Source organism: Apis cerana, linkage group LG3, assembly GCF_029169275.1.
Source record: "Apis cerana isolate GH-2021 linkage group LG3, AcerK_1.0, whole genome shotgun sequence".
Lineage (NCBI taxonomy): Eukaryota > Metazoa > Arthropoda > Insecta > Hymenoptera > Apidae > Apis > Apis cerana.
In genome coordinates this window covers 3286457-3304363 of record NC_083854.1, presented here as the reverse complement: position 1 = coordinate 3304363, position 17907 = coordinate 3286457, and the positions used below count along the sequence as shown (strand labels likewise).

General features: G+C 34.7%; 1 protein-coding gene across 5 annotated transcripts in view; it reads right to left on the bottom strand.

Moving 5' to 3' along the window:
* The window catches only part of LOC107997090 (early estrogen-induced gene 1 protein), a 65843-nt gene that overhangs the window by 43799 nt on the left and 4137 nt on the right, over window positions 1–17907 (bottom strand). For all 5 annotated transcript variants that reach the window (XM_017055488.3, XM_062072190.1, XM_062072193.1 and 2 more), the window contains exon 2: window positions 17039–17792. In XM_017055488.3, the coding sequence (XP_016910977.1) occupies window positions 17039–17184 (146 nt within the window). In that variant the 5' untranslated portion in view covers window positions 17185–17792. The remainder of the gene's footprint in view (window positions 1–17038; window positions 17793–17907) is intronic.

The window sequence follows — 17907 nt, the reverse complement described above, 5'->3', positions numbered from 1 at the left end:
GCACTGGCCGAGAAATTGAAATTGCAATCGAGCACTGACCGCGTCGATCAACGCTGAACACGCGATCGTTATTATTAATAACCTTTTGTTCGAATCTATTCGTCGAATTGGACTATATGACGTTCGAGAGAATGTCATTTAGAGAAAACGATTGGAACTATCGATGTATCGATATTCGATAGGAATCTTCGAGTTTCGAACAACTTCACTTGTGTCCAGTGATAGAATAAGGTTAGGTCATTTCGCTTTCGTGTCTAATTCCGAAGATATAGTGTCAAGTGCTGCAATCTAATGGCGATTGTATAAACTGTATATAAATTAATAAAATAAATGAAATTATCAAGCAAGATTCGACATTTTGTTATTATATACATAGTACACTTTTTAATATTTAAAGTAATTCTATCGTGTCAATTATCTCATATTTATTTATTAAACTAGAATTGATAAATTTATTAAAAACTAATATTATATCCTCTTTCTAAATACTCTTTCAAATCTTGCTTTCTTGTGTCAATTTTTATTACGTCGAAATAAATTCTAGAAGAAGAAAGAAACTTCAAAAGACTCATTAGTTATTAAACATAAAATATAATAAAAATCAATCAAAACTACAATATAGATTAGTTTTCAAATCAAAAAAACTTCAGAGAAAACAAAATTTGTACTTCTTACCTTACATTCCATTTTCGATATCAAATTTTCGAAGAAATTAAATCCAAACGTTTTATCTTCATCTGCAAAATCCAAAAACCACGAAAGACAATCCGGTGCACACGAGCAAATTCGTTTCGTTTCGAATGTCGCACGAATGTCGGACGAACATAGGTTAGTATCGGTCAAGGTTAAGCAATCGATGCTGGAAATTCACGCGGTCCAAGCGCTGTATTGGCATCGGGTCTTGGCGCGGCTGACTACGTCCCTGCGAGTGGGGACGCCCGTGAAACAAATAACCCTTTTTACAGACGTCCACGAGGAAGTTCGGGCGTCGCGTCGGCTTCAAAGCGATTCAACCTCGTGTTTCGGCGTTGAGAACAATTCTCGAATATCGCCGTGTTTCTTTCTCCCTCTCTTCTTTACCCTCGAAAATATCCTCTATACGATTCCGTCACGGTTTATTCGTAGTAGTTCTTTCTTCGAAAATAAGCTCCTTAGTTCACGAAAGGAAGCGCGACAGGAGTTGAGAATTAATTTCCACGAGAATTTCTGTCAAGGACGAGCCAACACGTGGACAACGAACATCCGTATCCGGGAGCATAGGCGAACAGAGACTCGGCCAAGGTCGGACAATGAAAATCCTTCTGACCCTGTAATTATTTGGCATTGCACTTTGGCTGAACTCACGGCCTTGACCATCGTTCTTGATGTGGTTAATTTTCGTTCCTGGCTCCTGGCTACTTGATTAAACGAAAAACGTATAAGCAGGATATTGTGTAGGTTGCAAGAATTTTATAAATATGAGGAAGGGATAAATATACGGAAATGCCAGAGGTCCTGAAAAAAAAACTTGAGAAAACCAAGGTTGATTTAAAATTTATTATTCTTAAAAGAGGTTAGGTTGTTCTCTTAAGGAGGAGAAGGAGAGATCGTTTTTTTACGAGATGATGAATTTGAAGATCGAATTTATTGCAATCTAATTATTGTAATCTTTCTTAAAAACTTTGTTGTAATTTTTTATAGTACAAATAGAGACGATATCGATAAGATTACGTGTTAATTTACGTAAATTAAATTAGATTAGATAAAAATAGGCTAAATTAGATTGTTAAAAAAAGATTAGATTATCTCTTTTTATCAGAAATCTAGATATTGATTACACATACAATCCAAATTTATACTCTAGACATTTATTGTATTTTTTTTTTTTTTTGATAATAAAAGACGAGATCAATTATCAATTAGATTAGGTTAAGTAATTTATAATCAAATTCCCAAGAACTATATCTCACCCGTATTTGATTATTATCAAAAAATGTTTAGACAATAATAATGTCTCAAAAAACGAAACTCAACCTTGCACTTTGACGACCCTGACTTCTCGTTCCTGACATAACCTTCTATTCGTTCCTGCCCTTCTAATATCTGATCAGAAATCCATGCAAGGAGGAAGCGTTTCGTGGGAAGGAGGAATTTTGGAAATGCGAGCGGAAATTGGGAACGCGAGACGCCCGTGGAACGGCGGAAATGTGGAAACGCGGGGGAAATTCCGAGTAAAAGAAACAGAAAAAAGATAAAGATAAAAGGGAACGCAAAAGTTTGCGGAAGGATTTGAAGAAGGAGAGGGAAAAAGTGGCATCAAATGAAAATATGCAAAAGAGGAAGAAATATTTGCAAGAAGGCATAAACGTGAGAGGAGGGGGCTGAGTTTCGTTTTGTCGGTGTCGAATTCGTGAGTTTTGCTCGAGCGGCTCGAGGAGCTCGAGGCTGAAGCACGCGCAAGAGCAAAATGAAGGGTGAGCTCTGAGATAAAGGAAAGCGAAGCAGTTCGCGGAACGAGTTCATTCAAACTTGAATAAACACGAGCCAACCTATAACGATGCGGTTATTTCGAATAGATCGTCGTGGTTATGTATTCGATATGGAAATCGATGGTCCAGATGGATGAAATTGATTAAAATAATAGTGTAATAAACGAGATTTATTTCTTCTCGTATAGGATAGGATAAAAATTATACTTTCGATAAATAGATTGAAGTGAGAGGTGAGAACATTCGAAATTCCGAAATTCCGTTTTGCTATTTCATTCGAAAGAATCCATGTAAAGGATGATTCGTATATAATAATTCATTGCAGAGAAATCAATTGGTTTTTTATTTAATCGAATTGAATTTATTCTTGTTTTAATGGCGATCTCGAATTCTCGTTATTTCATGAATGATACTTTCATATGTTTCTTAATATAACACATTTTATTTATTATTATAATGATGTTAATTTATTCAAGTATTGATCGTATACCGTCGATAATGAAAAGAATTAAGATGTATAAAAATAAAGTGAGAATAATAATGAAAATAATGATACAATCGTAACAAATTAAATTTAATTATAAGTTTAAATTGAACTTTGTTTCTTTGAATCAAACGATGCATCCGATGAATATTCAAAATAGGAGGAATATTTTTCCGGAAACTGAGTTTCAATGATGGCTTCTAGATCTTTGCATTCACACACTTTGTTTTTGCATTCCGATTTTCCAACCTTGCGGCATCGCCGAGGAAAATTGCATAACCGAGTTCTTCTTTTAACGAGAAAACTATCGAAGGATGAAACTTTTACGAACAAGTAACTTGATTTCAACAAGGTATTAATTCTGTTTCTTGAAAAAAGTTATAGGAAAAGTGGTAATTTCAGTGGTTGAACTATATAATGGAGGAAGAGAAAGGAGATAATTGGAACTCGTTTAATCAATCTGGATAAAAATAATCCAGTTATTTTATCAAAACAGGATGTTTATAATTACGTAGCTTATATTTTTGGTTAAATTAAAGTTTCTTTCATTATCAGTGTTTCCTTATCTTTTTGGATTTGGCGATATTTTAAATTTAGCTAAATTTTAAAATGGTATGCTATAATTCTTAACATAACAATTTTTAGTAACATTTTTATAATAACGTGTAGGATAATTTGGTATTTGTTTAAAAAAGGAACAAATAATTAAAAAATATTAGTAAACGTAAAATTATTGATATCATAAGTATTAAACATTATTTATAAAAATCTAATAACATTTTAACACATTTGTCGTGATTTATATTAATTTTGATTTTTTATCGTAGAAAAAGATTATCAAATTGATTAGATATTAAATACAATAATTCTTCATTTTTTAAAATTTATATCTCTAGAGGTTCTTGGAAAATAAATGATCACTCATGAAATAATTTCCAAATAAATTATATCTTTCTAAAATTATCTTAAAATATTTCGCCGAACAAAATGATAATATCATCATTTATAAAAAAACGATTCGAAACGATTGGAAAAGAAATTTCGAAAAAACGAAACGAGATCAAATCAAAATCAAAATTAATTGTATCACTGGTCAAACCACTTACGAGAAATTGATACGAAATTATTAACATATCTGGTCAATTTCCATAAAGCCAACTTTTAAAGAAACGAGTAACAAACGTTTTCTAGATGCAATCGTTGTTTCAAACCGGATGTGACGAGTTTCGAGAAATGGAGATATTAAACCAACTTCCTCCGACAACAACAAAGCAGCGAATTTCGTGAAACGAATAAAACTCGAAGGAGAAACAAAATCATCAACCGTGGAAAAGGAAAATAGGAGAAAGAAAAAAAAAAAGAAGGAAAGTCGAAGAAAAAGTGGGGTAACAAGTTCTGCCCCGAAGCTTCTCGCTCTTCCGACAGAGACGCGGAGGACAAAAGAGAAGAAGAAAAAGTCGTGGGGATATCTGATGTGCACGTTTAATAATGATGAAAAGATGGATTTCACTGGAATACTCTGGTTGGAAATCCATATACTCGTGCAGGAAACGCACATTTGAAATGCGGTGAAGGATTTAATGAGCGATTAAATACAGGAACAGAACAGGCCGAGCTCGGTGGAAATGAAGGACGCGCGTTGACTGGCGATTTCCTTCTCTGAAGAAAATCCAGTTTTATATTATGTTAATGTGAGCAAGGTGAGTATCAGATCGTTTCAGATGAAAGAATGACAGAATGTTTAACAAGATTTCTAAAGTTTACGATTTTATTGAAAGCAAGGTCGCTTGTTCCAACATGGAATATTATACTTTTACTCGACAATTATTGGATTATTATATCCTCTCTCTAGAAAGCTTTATTAATTCATATGTTGAAGTTGCAGTTCATCGTAAATATCCAATTTGCCTTTTTATATCGAAAACATTGATAAAATATTTATTATAAATCGTAAATTTTTAACGAATGTTAACAGTTATATTTTATTTTACACATTCGTAAAATAAAGTGTAATATATAAGTTCTTAAAACGATTTCAGAGTTCTCTTCAGAGTTGTTTCATGTCTACTTCTCTGGCCATTTATCATTGAGAATGAAAAATTCAAGAACGCGATATTATATTACGCATTAAGGTGGGTTTAAACTCGTATTATATCGTCATTGAATATCATCCAGTGTTATTATATGGTGCAACGATTTATAATTTTATCTTATATCAACGCTGTACATCTGTCGGAGAAACGAAAAAATCAAAATTCTGTACCATAATTAGTTTTTAATAATATCTGCTTAAAACTTATCGGTGTGTCTTCCAAATTTTCTGAAAATTTTCAACGATGACACAATTTCTCATATTCTAAGATGTTTTATTCCTTGTTAATAGAATTCCACTTTACTTTCTCTATATTTTGTAGAAAAAACTTTTATAAAACTGATTCATTTCTATTTTTAGTCCCTTTCAAAAGCTTTCATCGTGTAACAAATGGTTAACGGCCTCAACCATCGTTTGCAACTGTCCGATAAAACAACGTTATAAAGCAGCTTTATAAATGGTTATTTGCATCATATATTATTTTTCTATTACAAACACGACGAGATTCATTCTTCATTAGTCGATAACAACGTTAGTTGGATAACGCGTCAATTCGATACGAGGGGAAAAAACGGTAAATCTTCAAATCATATTTTGATAGAAAACGAAGCAACGTTTCCTCCCCGCGTTAATGCCCAACTTCGATACGATGATACAACAGTGACGTAACAAATGTAGATGGCCATCTAAACGAGATCGATAAAAAATGATGCAAAAGAAAAGCCGAGCCGGTTTCGGACAACGGTTCTTCTTTGGCTCGAAGTCGTTCTTCGGGGCGAGCGGATCGATCGAGGTCCACCTCGATGAAATCTCCTGCCAACTCGGCCACCGAACACAAAGTTCCCCGGACCACGGTGTTTCAGTTCTCGCGTGATTCTGCGAAATGGCGAGAAATGTAGGCTAACGTGTCCCACCCACGCTTCTTTCTTTTTTCCTTTCCTCTCTCTCTCTCTCTCCGTCTCTTTTTCTCTCCACTCGTCGAAATAGTGTCTCCGTAGAAAAGCTGAATGAAGAGGAAGAAGCGAGAAAGATGGAAAGAGTGCGAGAGGAAAGGCGGGATTGGATTGGCTGGGACGTTCGCGCATGCGCGAGCATCGCGGAATTTCAAACGATCGAACGGACCACCCACGCGAAACGGATTCTCTTCTGACTATGACACTTAGCCCGTGCAAGGGGCACGTGATTTCCTGAGGACAGTGTCACCGATAGTTACCACTGTTGATTGTTACGATCGTTATGATTAATGTTCCCGGCCACACGATCGTGTCGTCAAGCATTAGATAATTCGAGGATGAAATCAGTGTGACGAGTTGTTTCAGAAAGTAACCGTTTTAAAGGTGGAACCACAGGAACTGTATTGGAAAAATTTTATTTTCTTTTGTAGAAATAAATGAATATTCTCTTAAAATCTCATTCTGGACGGAAAGTAGCCGCCGTGTGAATGAGCTTATATAATACTATAAACGGTTTTTGGTTTTATCTCTCGAATAATTGGCATACAAAAAACTGAATAGAGTGTTCTTGACAATTCGCGAAATGTATATAAATGTATACAAAATATATGCAGGCCAGTTTGGTTTTTTCGCTTAATGCCACCACTGTCAGCTGCACGCGACTCGTATCCGGAATTTATGTCGCGAGAAAGAACATTCCAAGGGCTGGACCATCCCGGATCCGGGGGGTTTCGACCGTGTAATTTTTGCTCGACTTACAAACTGGTTTGACTGGTATTACGTCGCGTGGAATTTTGGTGGATATTCGTCGACACTCGTTATCAAAACGATATAAAATTGGATTTGATCTCCAATGATAAATTTCTATAAAATACCTTCGTTTTGAGAAGGTTTGAAAACTCTAATATTCACATAATGTATAAGACAATTAAGGGAAATTAAAAAATGTATAATTCTATCACAGAATTAATTAGTTGATTGTCTTTGAATTAAATAAAATTAAAAGTCCATCCCAAGAGATCCGTAATTACGTTAACATAAATAACTCTAAGACCATAAAGTGAGTGCAAAAGAACTTGACAATCCACAAATTGCCGAACGAATATTCGAACAAACTAATGAAACAAAGAGAATATCTATCAGAAGATCTTCTAATTTCCTTAAAACAAATTATACTTTCGCCATGATTATCAATAATCAAATCGTAATCAAACCAAGTTGATCGAAAACTATCTCGCGATCGAAAGACTAATGCTTCAACCCCCGATCGTATCCGATCCTAAATATAAACGTCGATCTTGGTCAGGAAGCGGTGTGCACGGTACGTGAGAACGATTAAAGCGGCGGAACACGTCCGAAGACACTTCTGTAACGTGACCCCTCGAGTCGATAAAAATCAGGGTGAGCATCTCGATGACACGCAGGATCCCTCCTCGTATCTCCCCACGGCTCTACCCCCTTCCTAAGCCAGATATGCGCACGGTTATACGAGCCAATGGCGCGGCGGAGTATCGACATAATCGTTCCCGTGGATACACGCAGAAATATATTCCATGCCTCTCTCTCTCTCTCTCTCCATGCCAAGCGTTGTAATCGGGTGTTTCCTCATCACGACACATTGAAGCGGTGTCAGGTCCTCGACGATGGTCACTCGCTTCCATGACCGGGGCACACCGGACGACAGGACATTGTCCATTATCGCCGTGCCCTCGTCTGCTTTTCTCCTTCTCTCCGCCCCAACTCGCCCCTCCTCCTTTCCCTCCCTTTCTCTCCGCCGGGGATTTCGCACGCCTCCCCTCCAGGATTTCTTTTCCTCCTCCAACTTTTCTCTTTCGATTTTCGCGCCTCGCGAATCCGGGACGGGAATTAACTTTCTAACGATGTTCTAAGCGGTGGCGCGTTTTCTCCTTCGAGGTTTCTTACTGTCGCTTTTCTTTCGAGGAGCAGGAGGAGGAGGGGGAGGCTTTCGAATCCGTTAGTCGATGATGTACGAAGATTGATCGATTGAAGTCGATCGAGATGAAAATACAAACTTCTTTGCGATTTCTAATTTGTCGATATCGATATCCTGGATGATAATTCTTTCATTTCTACTCATTTCTAATATATATATATATATCTTTTATTATGAGAGAAAAATCCGTAATTTGTAAAGAAACTTTGTTTCTTTGATTCAAAAAGATTTATATAACTAAATTCGATCTCAGGAGAAGAAGAATTTATTAGCGTCACGGCGAATGCATTAATAACAAAACCCATATCCTTGCCACGCGAGAACTCGTGTTTCAACCCTTTCTCACGAGATTCATGCGAACTTCGCGCTGTCTCCCACGCGCGCAATCCATTTTACACCCACCCCCGCCCAATCTTGTCTCCCGATCCTCGTGGACGCTCTATTTCCAGCCCTTTATTCCAGCGGCCGATTTCACGGAAGGTCATGGTTCAAGGTAGCTGCCTTTCACGTTAAATCGAAACGCTTATCTCGATCTGATTGCACGCGCTCCCTCACCCTGCGAGGGTGAATCGCACGGCCCACTTGCGATTCGTTTGTTGCACTTCCCTCCACGTGACCGTATATATACTTTACAGCTTGGAGATTAATCTTAATCAATTGGATAAATATTGTTAAAGTTTTGTCAGAGAAATAATATTTAAAAGGTTACAATGGGGACTGGAGAAAGTTGTAATAAAATATGTAAACTTGTGAGATAATTTGTGAGAATTTGCGATGGAAATTTATTGGAATCACACTTGTTAATAATTATGAAAATTTCTTTGTTGGAAAAATAAAACATTGAAATTGGGGATATGAAAGTTGCGAAATTCTCGTTAAATAATTTCTGAAAGTTTTAAAAAAAGTGTTTAAAAAAATGGCGATTGAGGTCATTAGTGGAATTGAGAGAAGTGAAAGTTACGAAACCTTAGTTAATAATTATGAAAATTTATGTTATAGAAATGATGTTTAAACTGGAATGATAGTTGCGAAATCTTTGCTACTAATTATGACACTGTTAAAAAAATAATGTAGAAATAGGTGGACGAAAGTTTACGAAATCTAATAAAAAATTATGGAAATTTTGTTGAAAAAGAAAATTAAGATAATAATAGGGGCAAGGAATGAACATTGCGAAATCCTTGTTAACACTTAATTATGAAATTTTTGTCTGATATGAAATGACATTGGAGTTTAGATTTCATATTATTAGAAAAATTAGTGGATTGCTGTATTTAATTTGAAATAATAATTTGCTTCTAGATTAAGCAATATATTGCTTCAAACGCAGCACTTGTGCTTCTAATTTGTTACGAGTTATCTGTAGATGAACCAAGAGATACATCTTCGAACAAAGTCAAAAGGACTACGTGAAAGAGAAATCTCGTAGAAACTTAAATCGTTCTCACTGACATAGATCCGAAGGAATCGTGTTTCTCCTATAATAACTTTTTCACGGATATATCTATATACCATGTGTCTATAGACACATCAAAGAGTACACGTATCATTTTTCGTACAAAGATCGAACAATCATCGAAAATTTGATATTAAATTACGATCTACGTACTACAAAAAAGCATCCATTATATCTAACCATTGTATATTTTTCTTGTAATGCCAAGTTTTTTTTATCTATTACATCATTCATACTTGATATAAAATTATCCTTATTTTTTTCCTTTCAATATTATAGATTATTATAAAGCGAATTCATTTAATTAATTTTTAAATCACGATTGTTATCACGCAAATTTTATTCGTCAAATATTAAATTATCGTGGATTTCCTTGAGATCGATGTTCGAGAAATTCAGAAAATTCTTTACATAATTTCCACGAGAAATTCTTATCAAGGAAAACGAGAAGAACAAATGAAAAAAAAAAAGAAAAGACTGGAAACATGCATATATCTGATCAATTCGTTTCTTCAATCGTCAGTATAGGAAATCATTGGAAAGAACTTAAAGCTGATCGATCGATAACCAGAAATTCAGCAATATAGTTGTTTCTCGAAGGTCCTTTCACTGGAAGGTCGCGCACGGGAAGATCTCTCTCTTCGATCTGACGAGAGAAATTTAACGGAAGGTCGTGCGATTTTCAACAGAGACATGTAGTTTCTGTTAAATTTAGAAAGACCAGCACATTTAACGCTGTAACAGCAGCAATTTCATTTACAAAATAAACAAAAATTATTACAAATAAATCGAATTATATCTTTATCCAATATTCTTTCGTTACCCCCATCGTTGAAGATCGAAACAAACAGTCCCGATGTTAAGTTTCGAGCTTCAAAGACGAATGCCGAAGAATTGACTAATTACGAGGCCAGCCAGCGATTGCCGCGATTAAACTTATCTACGAAAAAAGAAGCAGAAGAAAAAAAGAACTGCGTGGTCGTTTAATTAAACGAGCCTCCAGCTCTGGTATCGGTTGGCGTCGACCAGTCTCCGCGGCGGAAAAGGGCAGAGTTCACGGGTAAAAAATCAGTACTCGCGATAAATTTCCAAAGCTTCTCCGCGGCGACTTTACGGCCGTGGAGGGGAAAAAACCGGATCCAAGTGAATGGAAATACCAATCGGGAAATAATAAAAATGGGTGGAGGGGGGATGCCATTCTGGCAACGGTCCAGCCGGCTTCCGGTATTCTCCAAGGCGTCACGAGCGAGGGACAAAAGGGAAGAAGGTCCGAAAACTTGCAATCGAGAACAATATACCCCTCTCTCTATACGTGACTCATTTTCCTCGCTGATTTCGTTTCCACGAAATCACCATTCGCATCGATTTAAAATCCCGTGCCAAAGGGATTAACGTGGCGAAGTTTCAGGATGATAATGCAGCCCCCAACTTTTCCCTTCTTTCCGTAGTAGCATCGTGGACTGTGCTAATTTCTCGTTTATACAGTCTCTTTCGATTCGTTTTTTTTCTTTTTTGAAAAGAAATAAGAGAGATCGAATGTATATATATATATTGAGGTTGATATAAATTATTGATTAATACGGGTTCAGTGTTGGTTATTAAAAAAAGAAGTTTATCGAGAAAAGTTGGAAAATTGTAAGGACGTCTCGTTTACGATATTCTTAGCTAGATGAATAAGTAATCTATATATTGTGAAATATCGAACTGTGAACAATTATTATTTGTTTGGATATCGATAATTTTATATTAAATTTTAAAAATATTTAAATAAATGTATTTGCAGATTTAACTTTTCGGGAGATAAATTTCTTCAAGTTATATTTAATAATTCAAAAAAGGATTTATAGATATCGACTTTTATGTTATATGAACTTTCGTAGATACAACGTCTTCTGGAATTAATGGCTTCAAAGAGTAGAATTCTCATCTCAGATTTACTTTTCTCATTTAAAGTTTCGAACAAAGTTGCCATGTGTCTCTTGAAGCAGGCGCCTATGGTGCAGTAAACACATCGTCGAGGGTAATAAGGAATTCCCTTCCTTTTAGTCTCCAGATGCTCGTTTCAAAATGCTCTACTAATAAATTTACTACGCCTACGTGTTATAGGTATATATATATATATATCATATCGCAAGTTTAGAAAAGACAGGATATAATGTCTGTAAAAATAGACCACGTTCTTTAAAAAAAGAGTCTCAAAAATTTACAAAGGAATGCGATCAAAATTGAAAATCTTACTCTTCAGAATCCTCAACATGTTTTGTTAAATAGATGTAGCAACTGTTTCAGAATAATTAAAATAATAGAAATATATTCATTTCTTATTGATCCTGATTCCCATATTGACAATTTTTTCTATCGAATTGCATAATATCGTATAATTGTTCTTTGCTATTAGTTTAAATTTTATAATCATCGATGTACGTTCACATATGGTAACAGTTTTTAATAAATTTGTTTCCAATAATCGTTACAAGTGGGAAAAGATGTTTTACGATCTTTTAAAAGAATAATGAATTTATAAATAATGTTAATTAAAAAGTATTTTAAGAGATCGTTGAGATAATGATGCAATTCTCCAGTATCTCAATGATTTTGAAATTTCATTATCTTTTTAAAAAAATTGCGAAACATTCTGTTTTACACGTAACTTAGTCGTTAAAATCATCGCTGCACGCGAAATGTAAGCCATATAATCGCGAAATTCAAGCTAATAATAGAAAATACTATCAGTGACTAATAAAACAAAAAAAGAATTATAATATTATCGATATCAGGAAATAAAAAAATGAATTTTCTAATTTGCGAACTATCTTTTACCTATCCAGCTAAAATAAAATTAGCAATTCGTTTAAAAAGAAAACGCATAATTTTCAACGATGATCATCAATTAATCGTCTTTTCCTCTAAATCCATTACTTTTACAAATGATCTCTTATATTGATATCGATTTGTTTGAGCAAATGAAACGAGTTGCTATTTCATTCATATCTCATCAAATAGGATGTTACAAACGTTTGACCCAATTACGATAAACGATTTAATACAGTTCTCTCTAATATTTCAAATAATTACAGCGCGTATAATTTAATAACCTAAATAAAAAAAAAAAACAGAAGAATTAAAAAAAATAAATCTATCCAATTTAAATATCAAGTGTTCGCATTAACCGAGACACACATCCGGTGTTGACTACGACTACCAACGAAATATGTCAGTTGAAACCGGTAGCTGGAATTTATGTCGCGTGCATCTTGTACTTACACACGTTGGAACGTTATATTATGTTCGAAGGAAGCATACGATATCGTGCATAACGCGGACTAAATGTAAATACTAAGAAATCCAGATCCAGTGAAATATACGGTTGAATCGATAATGGAAGATGAAACACAATCGAATAGTGTGCCTGATATAGCGAGGGATACCTTTTCTTGTAGAAAATTCGTTTGATTCGATTGAAAATTGATGAGAATTTTTGTGTATATAATATAAAAGGGCTATAAAAGGTTTATCTGTTAATATATTTGTGAGATTTATATGATCGGTTCTAAATACCAAAATAAATATAAAAGTTGATATACAAAGCTTATTTATCAAGTTACAAGCGATTGAAGATAGAGAGAATGAGACCGCTCTGTCTTCATTGCACTAGTGGCGTTACACTCTGTTCCTATCTCGCTTCATCTAACTTAAATCGCTTATAACTCATTAAAGTAAATAAAATTTTTTAGATTAAGCAAATTTCCTTACGAGAAAACCTTTGCACATCGATGAACAATAATATGAGAATCAAACGTTTAAATATTTCTTTTAATTATCATACATATTATTGTATGGCTTTTTCTATGCTGCGAGAGAAACAACAAGATGAGGTATACCTTGTTCAATAGATCACACGTATAAATAGAATCATCGGGTTAAAGCGCGATTCCTTCTTATTTTCTCTCATCGCCTTTCTTCTCGTCCCGTTAATAATCGAGTTAATCGAACGAATTAACGATCCACGAATCGATCTATTGTTAGACACATGTGGAGAAAACAATGTAATGATATCGGCCAACTGTTGCTTTTAATACCTGACCAGATGCCAACGCGTAGCGCGCACAGGTACCCGGTGGTTTTCTACGAAAATTTATCGACACTTCTTCCTCGAAATCGGATCGATCGCGATCCAAAACGTTCCACAGCTGCTTCGAAAATTACCGCGCATGTATGACGCTCGTCACACAGATGCGTACACTATAGCTTGTACGAGACACGTATTATATATTTTGATGTGTATGTATTTTAATTACGAACGCATCGAATTGGATTATTTCAAAAATATCACGATACGTTAAAATTAATTTATGATATTATCCTTATAATGAGAAAATTTATTAACTATCTATATGTACAGTGGCAAGTATATAAATTATATAATTGCAAGATTTAATTATTTAAAAATTTAATGTATATGCATATGTTATTTATTATTACGCTTTTATATTATTGCTACTGTACGTGATAATATATAAATTCTAATTATATTTATTTGATAAAAAAATCTTTCCAAATTGATAAGATTCTGCCAAAATTAAATTTATCATTAACAAATCATCGATGAGTAATTTATCATATATAAAACTGATGAATCATTTTCTAACTACGTATCACCAATATATTGCAGTACATAATTAAATTATATAAGTTAATATAATAAAATTATAACATGTGAATCATGTATTTAATTTTACCTAAGTATCATTGGTACATTACAGCAGATAATGAACTATAACGAAATTACATAAATTTTAATTCCGATTAACTTGGTAAAATAACGAATAATAAATAAAAAAAATCTTTCTTTCGTTCATTATTAACATCCCGTGGCGTATGTTCCGCATTGTTATGATGATGATTTATTAGAATAAAAATTTGCGCATCTTCTGATAATTATGATTTTTGCATACGATATATATTGCAAGCAAATTCGCTTATATTTCAATAATTTACGTACGTAGTGATACAAGATCCATAAAATCGATCCACAATATGTTAATTTGAACGGTTCGATAAAATTCAAATAATAGATACAAGTCGAAGAAAGTTTCCAGATGCTCATGAATAGTGTATTTCGAACGGGAACCTCGAAATAACATGGAAGGCTTCGTGGAACCGCGTGGACGAAATAGGAAAATTCCTGCGAAATTCTCGATTCGCGGTGCAAAAGTGGAACGCGTGGGTTCTTCGGATAGTCGAGGCACGTTCCAACGAATGGAACGAGAAAGAGAGGAAGAAAAAAAATAAGCGCGTGGAAAAGCTCGATCGAAGATGTTATCGTTCGAATTTTCCTCGAAACGTATCGCGTCGATGAGAATTAAATTTGATCTCTTTTATTCAAACGCTTATCACGAGTCCCGGGGACATTATATGGGATTATCGATCATTAATGCATTTATTTTCATAAATATTCACCAACTTCGTTATTATTTATAACACCGAGCGTATTTGAATAAATATTCTATTGAAAAATTGTGGGACAAAAAAAAATTTTAAAGTCTGAAAAAATGTTACCTGATAAGATATAATATAAATTGCTTTTTTTCTTCTAAACTTTACACTTTGTTTTCTCTTTTTTTTATTCCTTCAACTTATTTTTACCACTTTATGTAATACACGAAACAGCATACAAACACTTTTTATTCACATGTGCAGTTAAAATTGTATACATATATATAATAAGAATCTTTAAAATAAAGATAAAATAATACGTAGAGATATCTTACACGTTTCTTTTAACTCATTTATAACTCGAAAACCAATGATAATGTAAAACCAATATGTTTATGCACGTAGGAAATTTTTACTTATTTTTTTTTTTTTTTTATTTTCTTCTGAACTATCTATAACTTGCGAAACTAAGATATATGTTTTTTTTTTATTATTATTATTTTAGCGTGATTAGTAGATTCTAAACTATAGTCATGCGTTTATGAATCATTGTATAGAATTTGCAGAACAAATTTAGAGTTTTGTGGGCGTGGGCAAATTGTAAGCGTCGGCACGTTTTAACTCTTTGAACCGACTACATAAATAACATACATTATATTCTTGCCTTACTAGGAAGTAATAAATAGAAGCAGATCCAAAATGTCATTCGTTTATTATTCCAGCCTTCTATTATTAACGAAACGAAGAAATGCCAATAATATATCGATATCTATATTTAAGAAACTTCGAAATTATGTTGAATTTAATTTAAATTTCCGCTATTCTAGCACAATTTGCTTGATTTAAAATTTGTATGATTTTTTTCTCTCTTTCCAAAATTTAAAAGTTATCCCAAGAATTGCCATTTTAGAAAACAAGGGGGAATAATATCCAGGAGATTGTAACCGACTAATTGAAAGTAATTTCAAGTAGAAAACATACCGAGAACAACGCCTCCGCCAAAGAAAGCTATTTCGAAGAAAATAATAAACCTTTTAGAAAGGGAAACATCATGATTCTTATGCAACACCAATCTCGTGGCTCAGCTTCTTTTATATTTGTACCAGAGTAAATCAACGATAACAGAATGATAACGAAAGAATCTTGGCGAAATCTTATTGAATCAGATGATATGGTTCACTTTAGAGGGCTGTTAATCCACGTCTATGAGATATGTTTCATTCACAAGCGGCGAGCGTAAAATCCAAGTTTGAACGAGTTTCAGACACGTATCCGGTGATATCTTTTCACGAGGAACTAAATAATTTAGCGGATGTACGCGAGTTTCTTCGTGGCGAATGTAAACGTCTAATTCATCGTGTCGTAAAACGCTTCGTTCACCAGAGCGAGAAGTCAACGCGCGTTCAACCGGTTCAACACATTTGTTTCGTGATAATTATTTATCTGCTCATTAAATTTCAACCATTTACGCTCTTGAGTAGTATAACGAAGTTATCATATGGAGAGAGAGAGAGAGAGAGAGAGAGAGAGAGAGAGAGAGAGAGAGAGAGAGAGAGAGAGAGAGAGAATAAAAGAAAAATGAAGAGTTTTTTCTTCTTTTCTGTTTTTTTTTCTTTCTTTTTTTAGAAATGAATTGTACGGCGTCATCGTTGAGCATGAAAATGAAGTTTGCAAAAAAAAAAATAAAGCGAGAACGCACACGAAACACTTTGGAAGAACTTTCGTTCTCGCGTAAAACAAGCGTCTCTTATAAACCGGAGAGTAATTACACCACGGGTCTGGTTGAAAAAGTAATTTTAACGAGCCGTAAACCTGTATAGACACGCGATCGTTATTATATGGTGAATTAAAAAATTCAATGTGTGAGCCACGCTAAATATAGACATCGTTCTTCTCCTCAGCTATGACATTATGTCCCACGAATATAGTATTCGCGGGTCTATGAACAGTATGCAAATGATAAATAAATCAACGTATCACGATTGTTGTCGCTAAACTTTTTCCTTTTAACGCGATAGTCGAGTTCCTTTTCAAAGAACGATCGCAAAGAACGTTATTTTACGCGAATAAAAAAAAAACAAAGATGCAAATACACTCGAGGATAAAATTTTTCTAAAAGTTTCAGAAAATATTCAGAAGAATATTTTCTGCAAATGGAAATGAGATTCTCGAAAAGATAAAAAAAATTGACATACCTGGTCGAATGATCGACGAAGGATCCACCGTCGAGGAGTCTGAGCTTAGCGAACAGCACTGCGTTCACAAATGGCACCGCGGTGAGCTCCTCGAGGTCCACCTCCACTGAGAATTTGTACTTCTTCTTCTTCATCATGAAGGCCATCTCACTAAGACCGAGACACTTCACTTTGACCGCGACTCGCTTACTCGTGGATAAAATGGGACCGGAGAACGTCCGCGATTCTCCAGCTTCTTACTTGAAAATCCTCGATGATTTCTTCGAGCGGAGAACACGGTATACGGTATACGGGACACGCGAGCAAAGCGGAAATTGTGCACTAAATGCGACCATTTAACGTGGCTCTTTCGCAGACAGCAACTAGCGCCGCTACTATTTTCACTAATTACGTTTACTCTTTACCAAAATATCTCTTAACGTTTTCTATTCTGCTACAAAAAAAAGGCAGTTCTCTTTTCAGATCCTCCTCTTTTTCTCCCGTTTTTTCCTTTCTCTTTTATTAAATCGTCAAACGATCCGGTTTTCTTTTATATATAATATATATATATTTATTCGTAGATTCGTTTTAGAGCTTGGTCAATTTCGAGCGACGAAGCTGAACACTTGAAGCCGGCTGGGCGGATCTTGTTCGAAGTTTCAGCGACATCTCTGCTCACTTTGTCTCGCTTTCTCACACGGACGTGACCTTCTGCGATCCTTATTCGACGCTCAGAAACGGCAATTATTCGTGCACGCCATCCTCGTCGTCGAGACTGCAAATTAAATAAAATTGAGTATCTTATTGATAACAAAAACTAGGAGGAATCGTAGCCGCGTTTCACCCACGACTATTACACCCCCGTATTCGTAACACGTGTTCGACCGTTT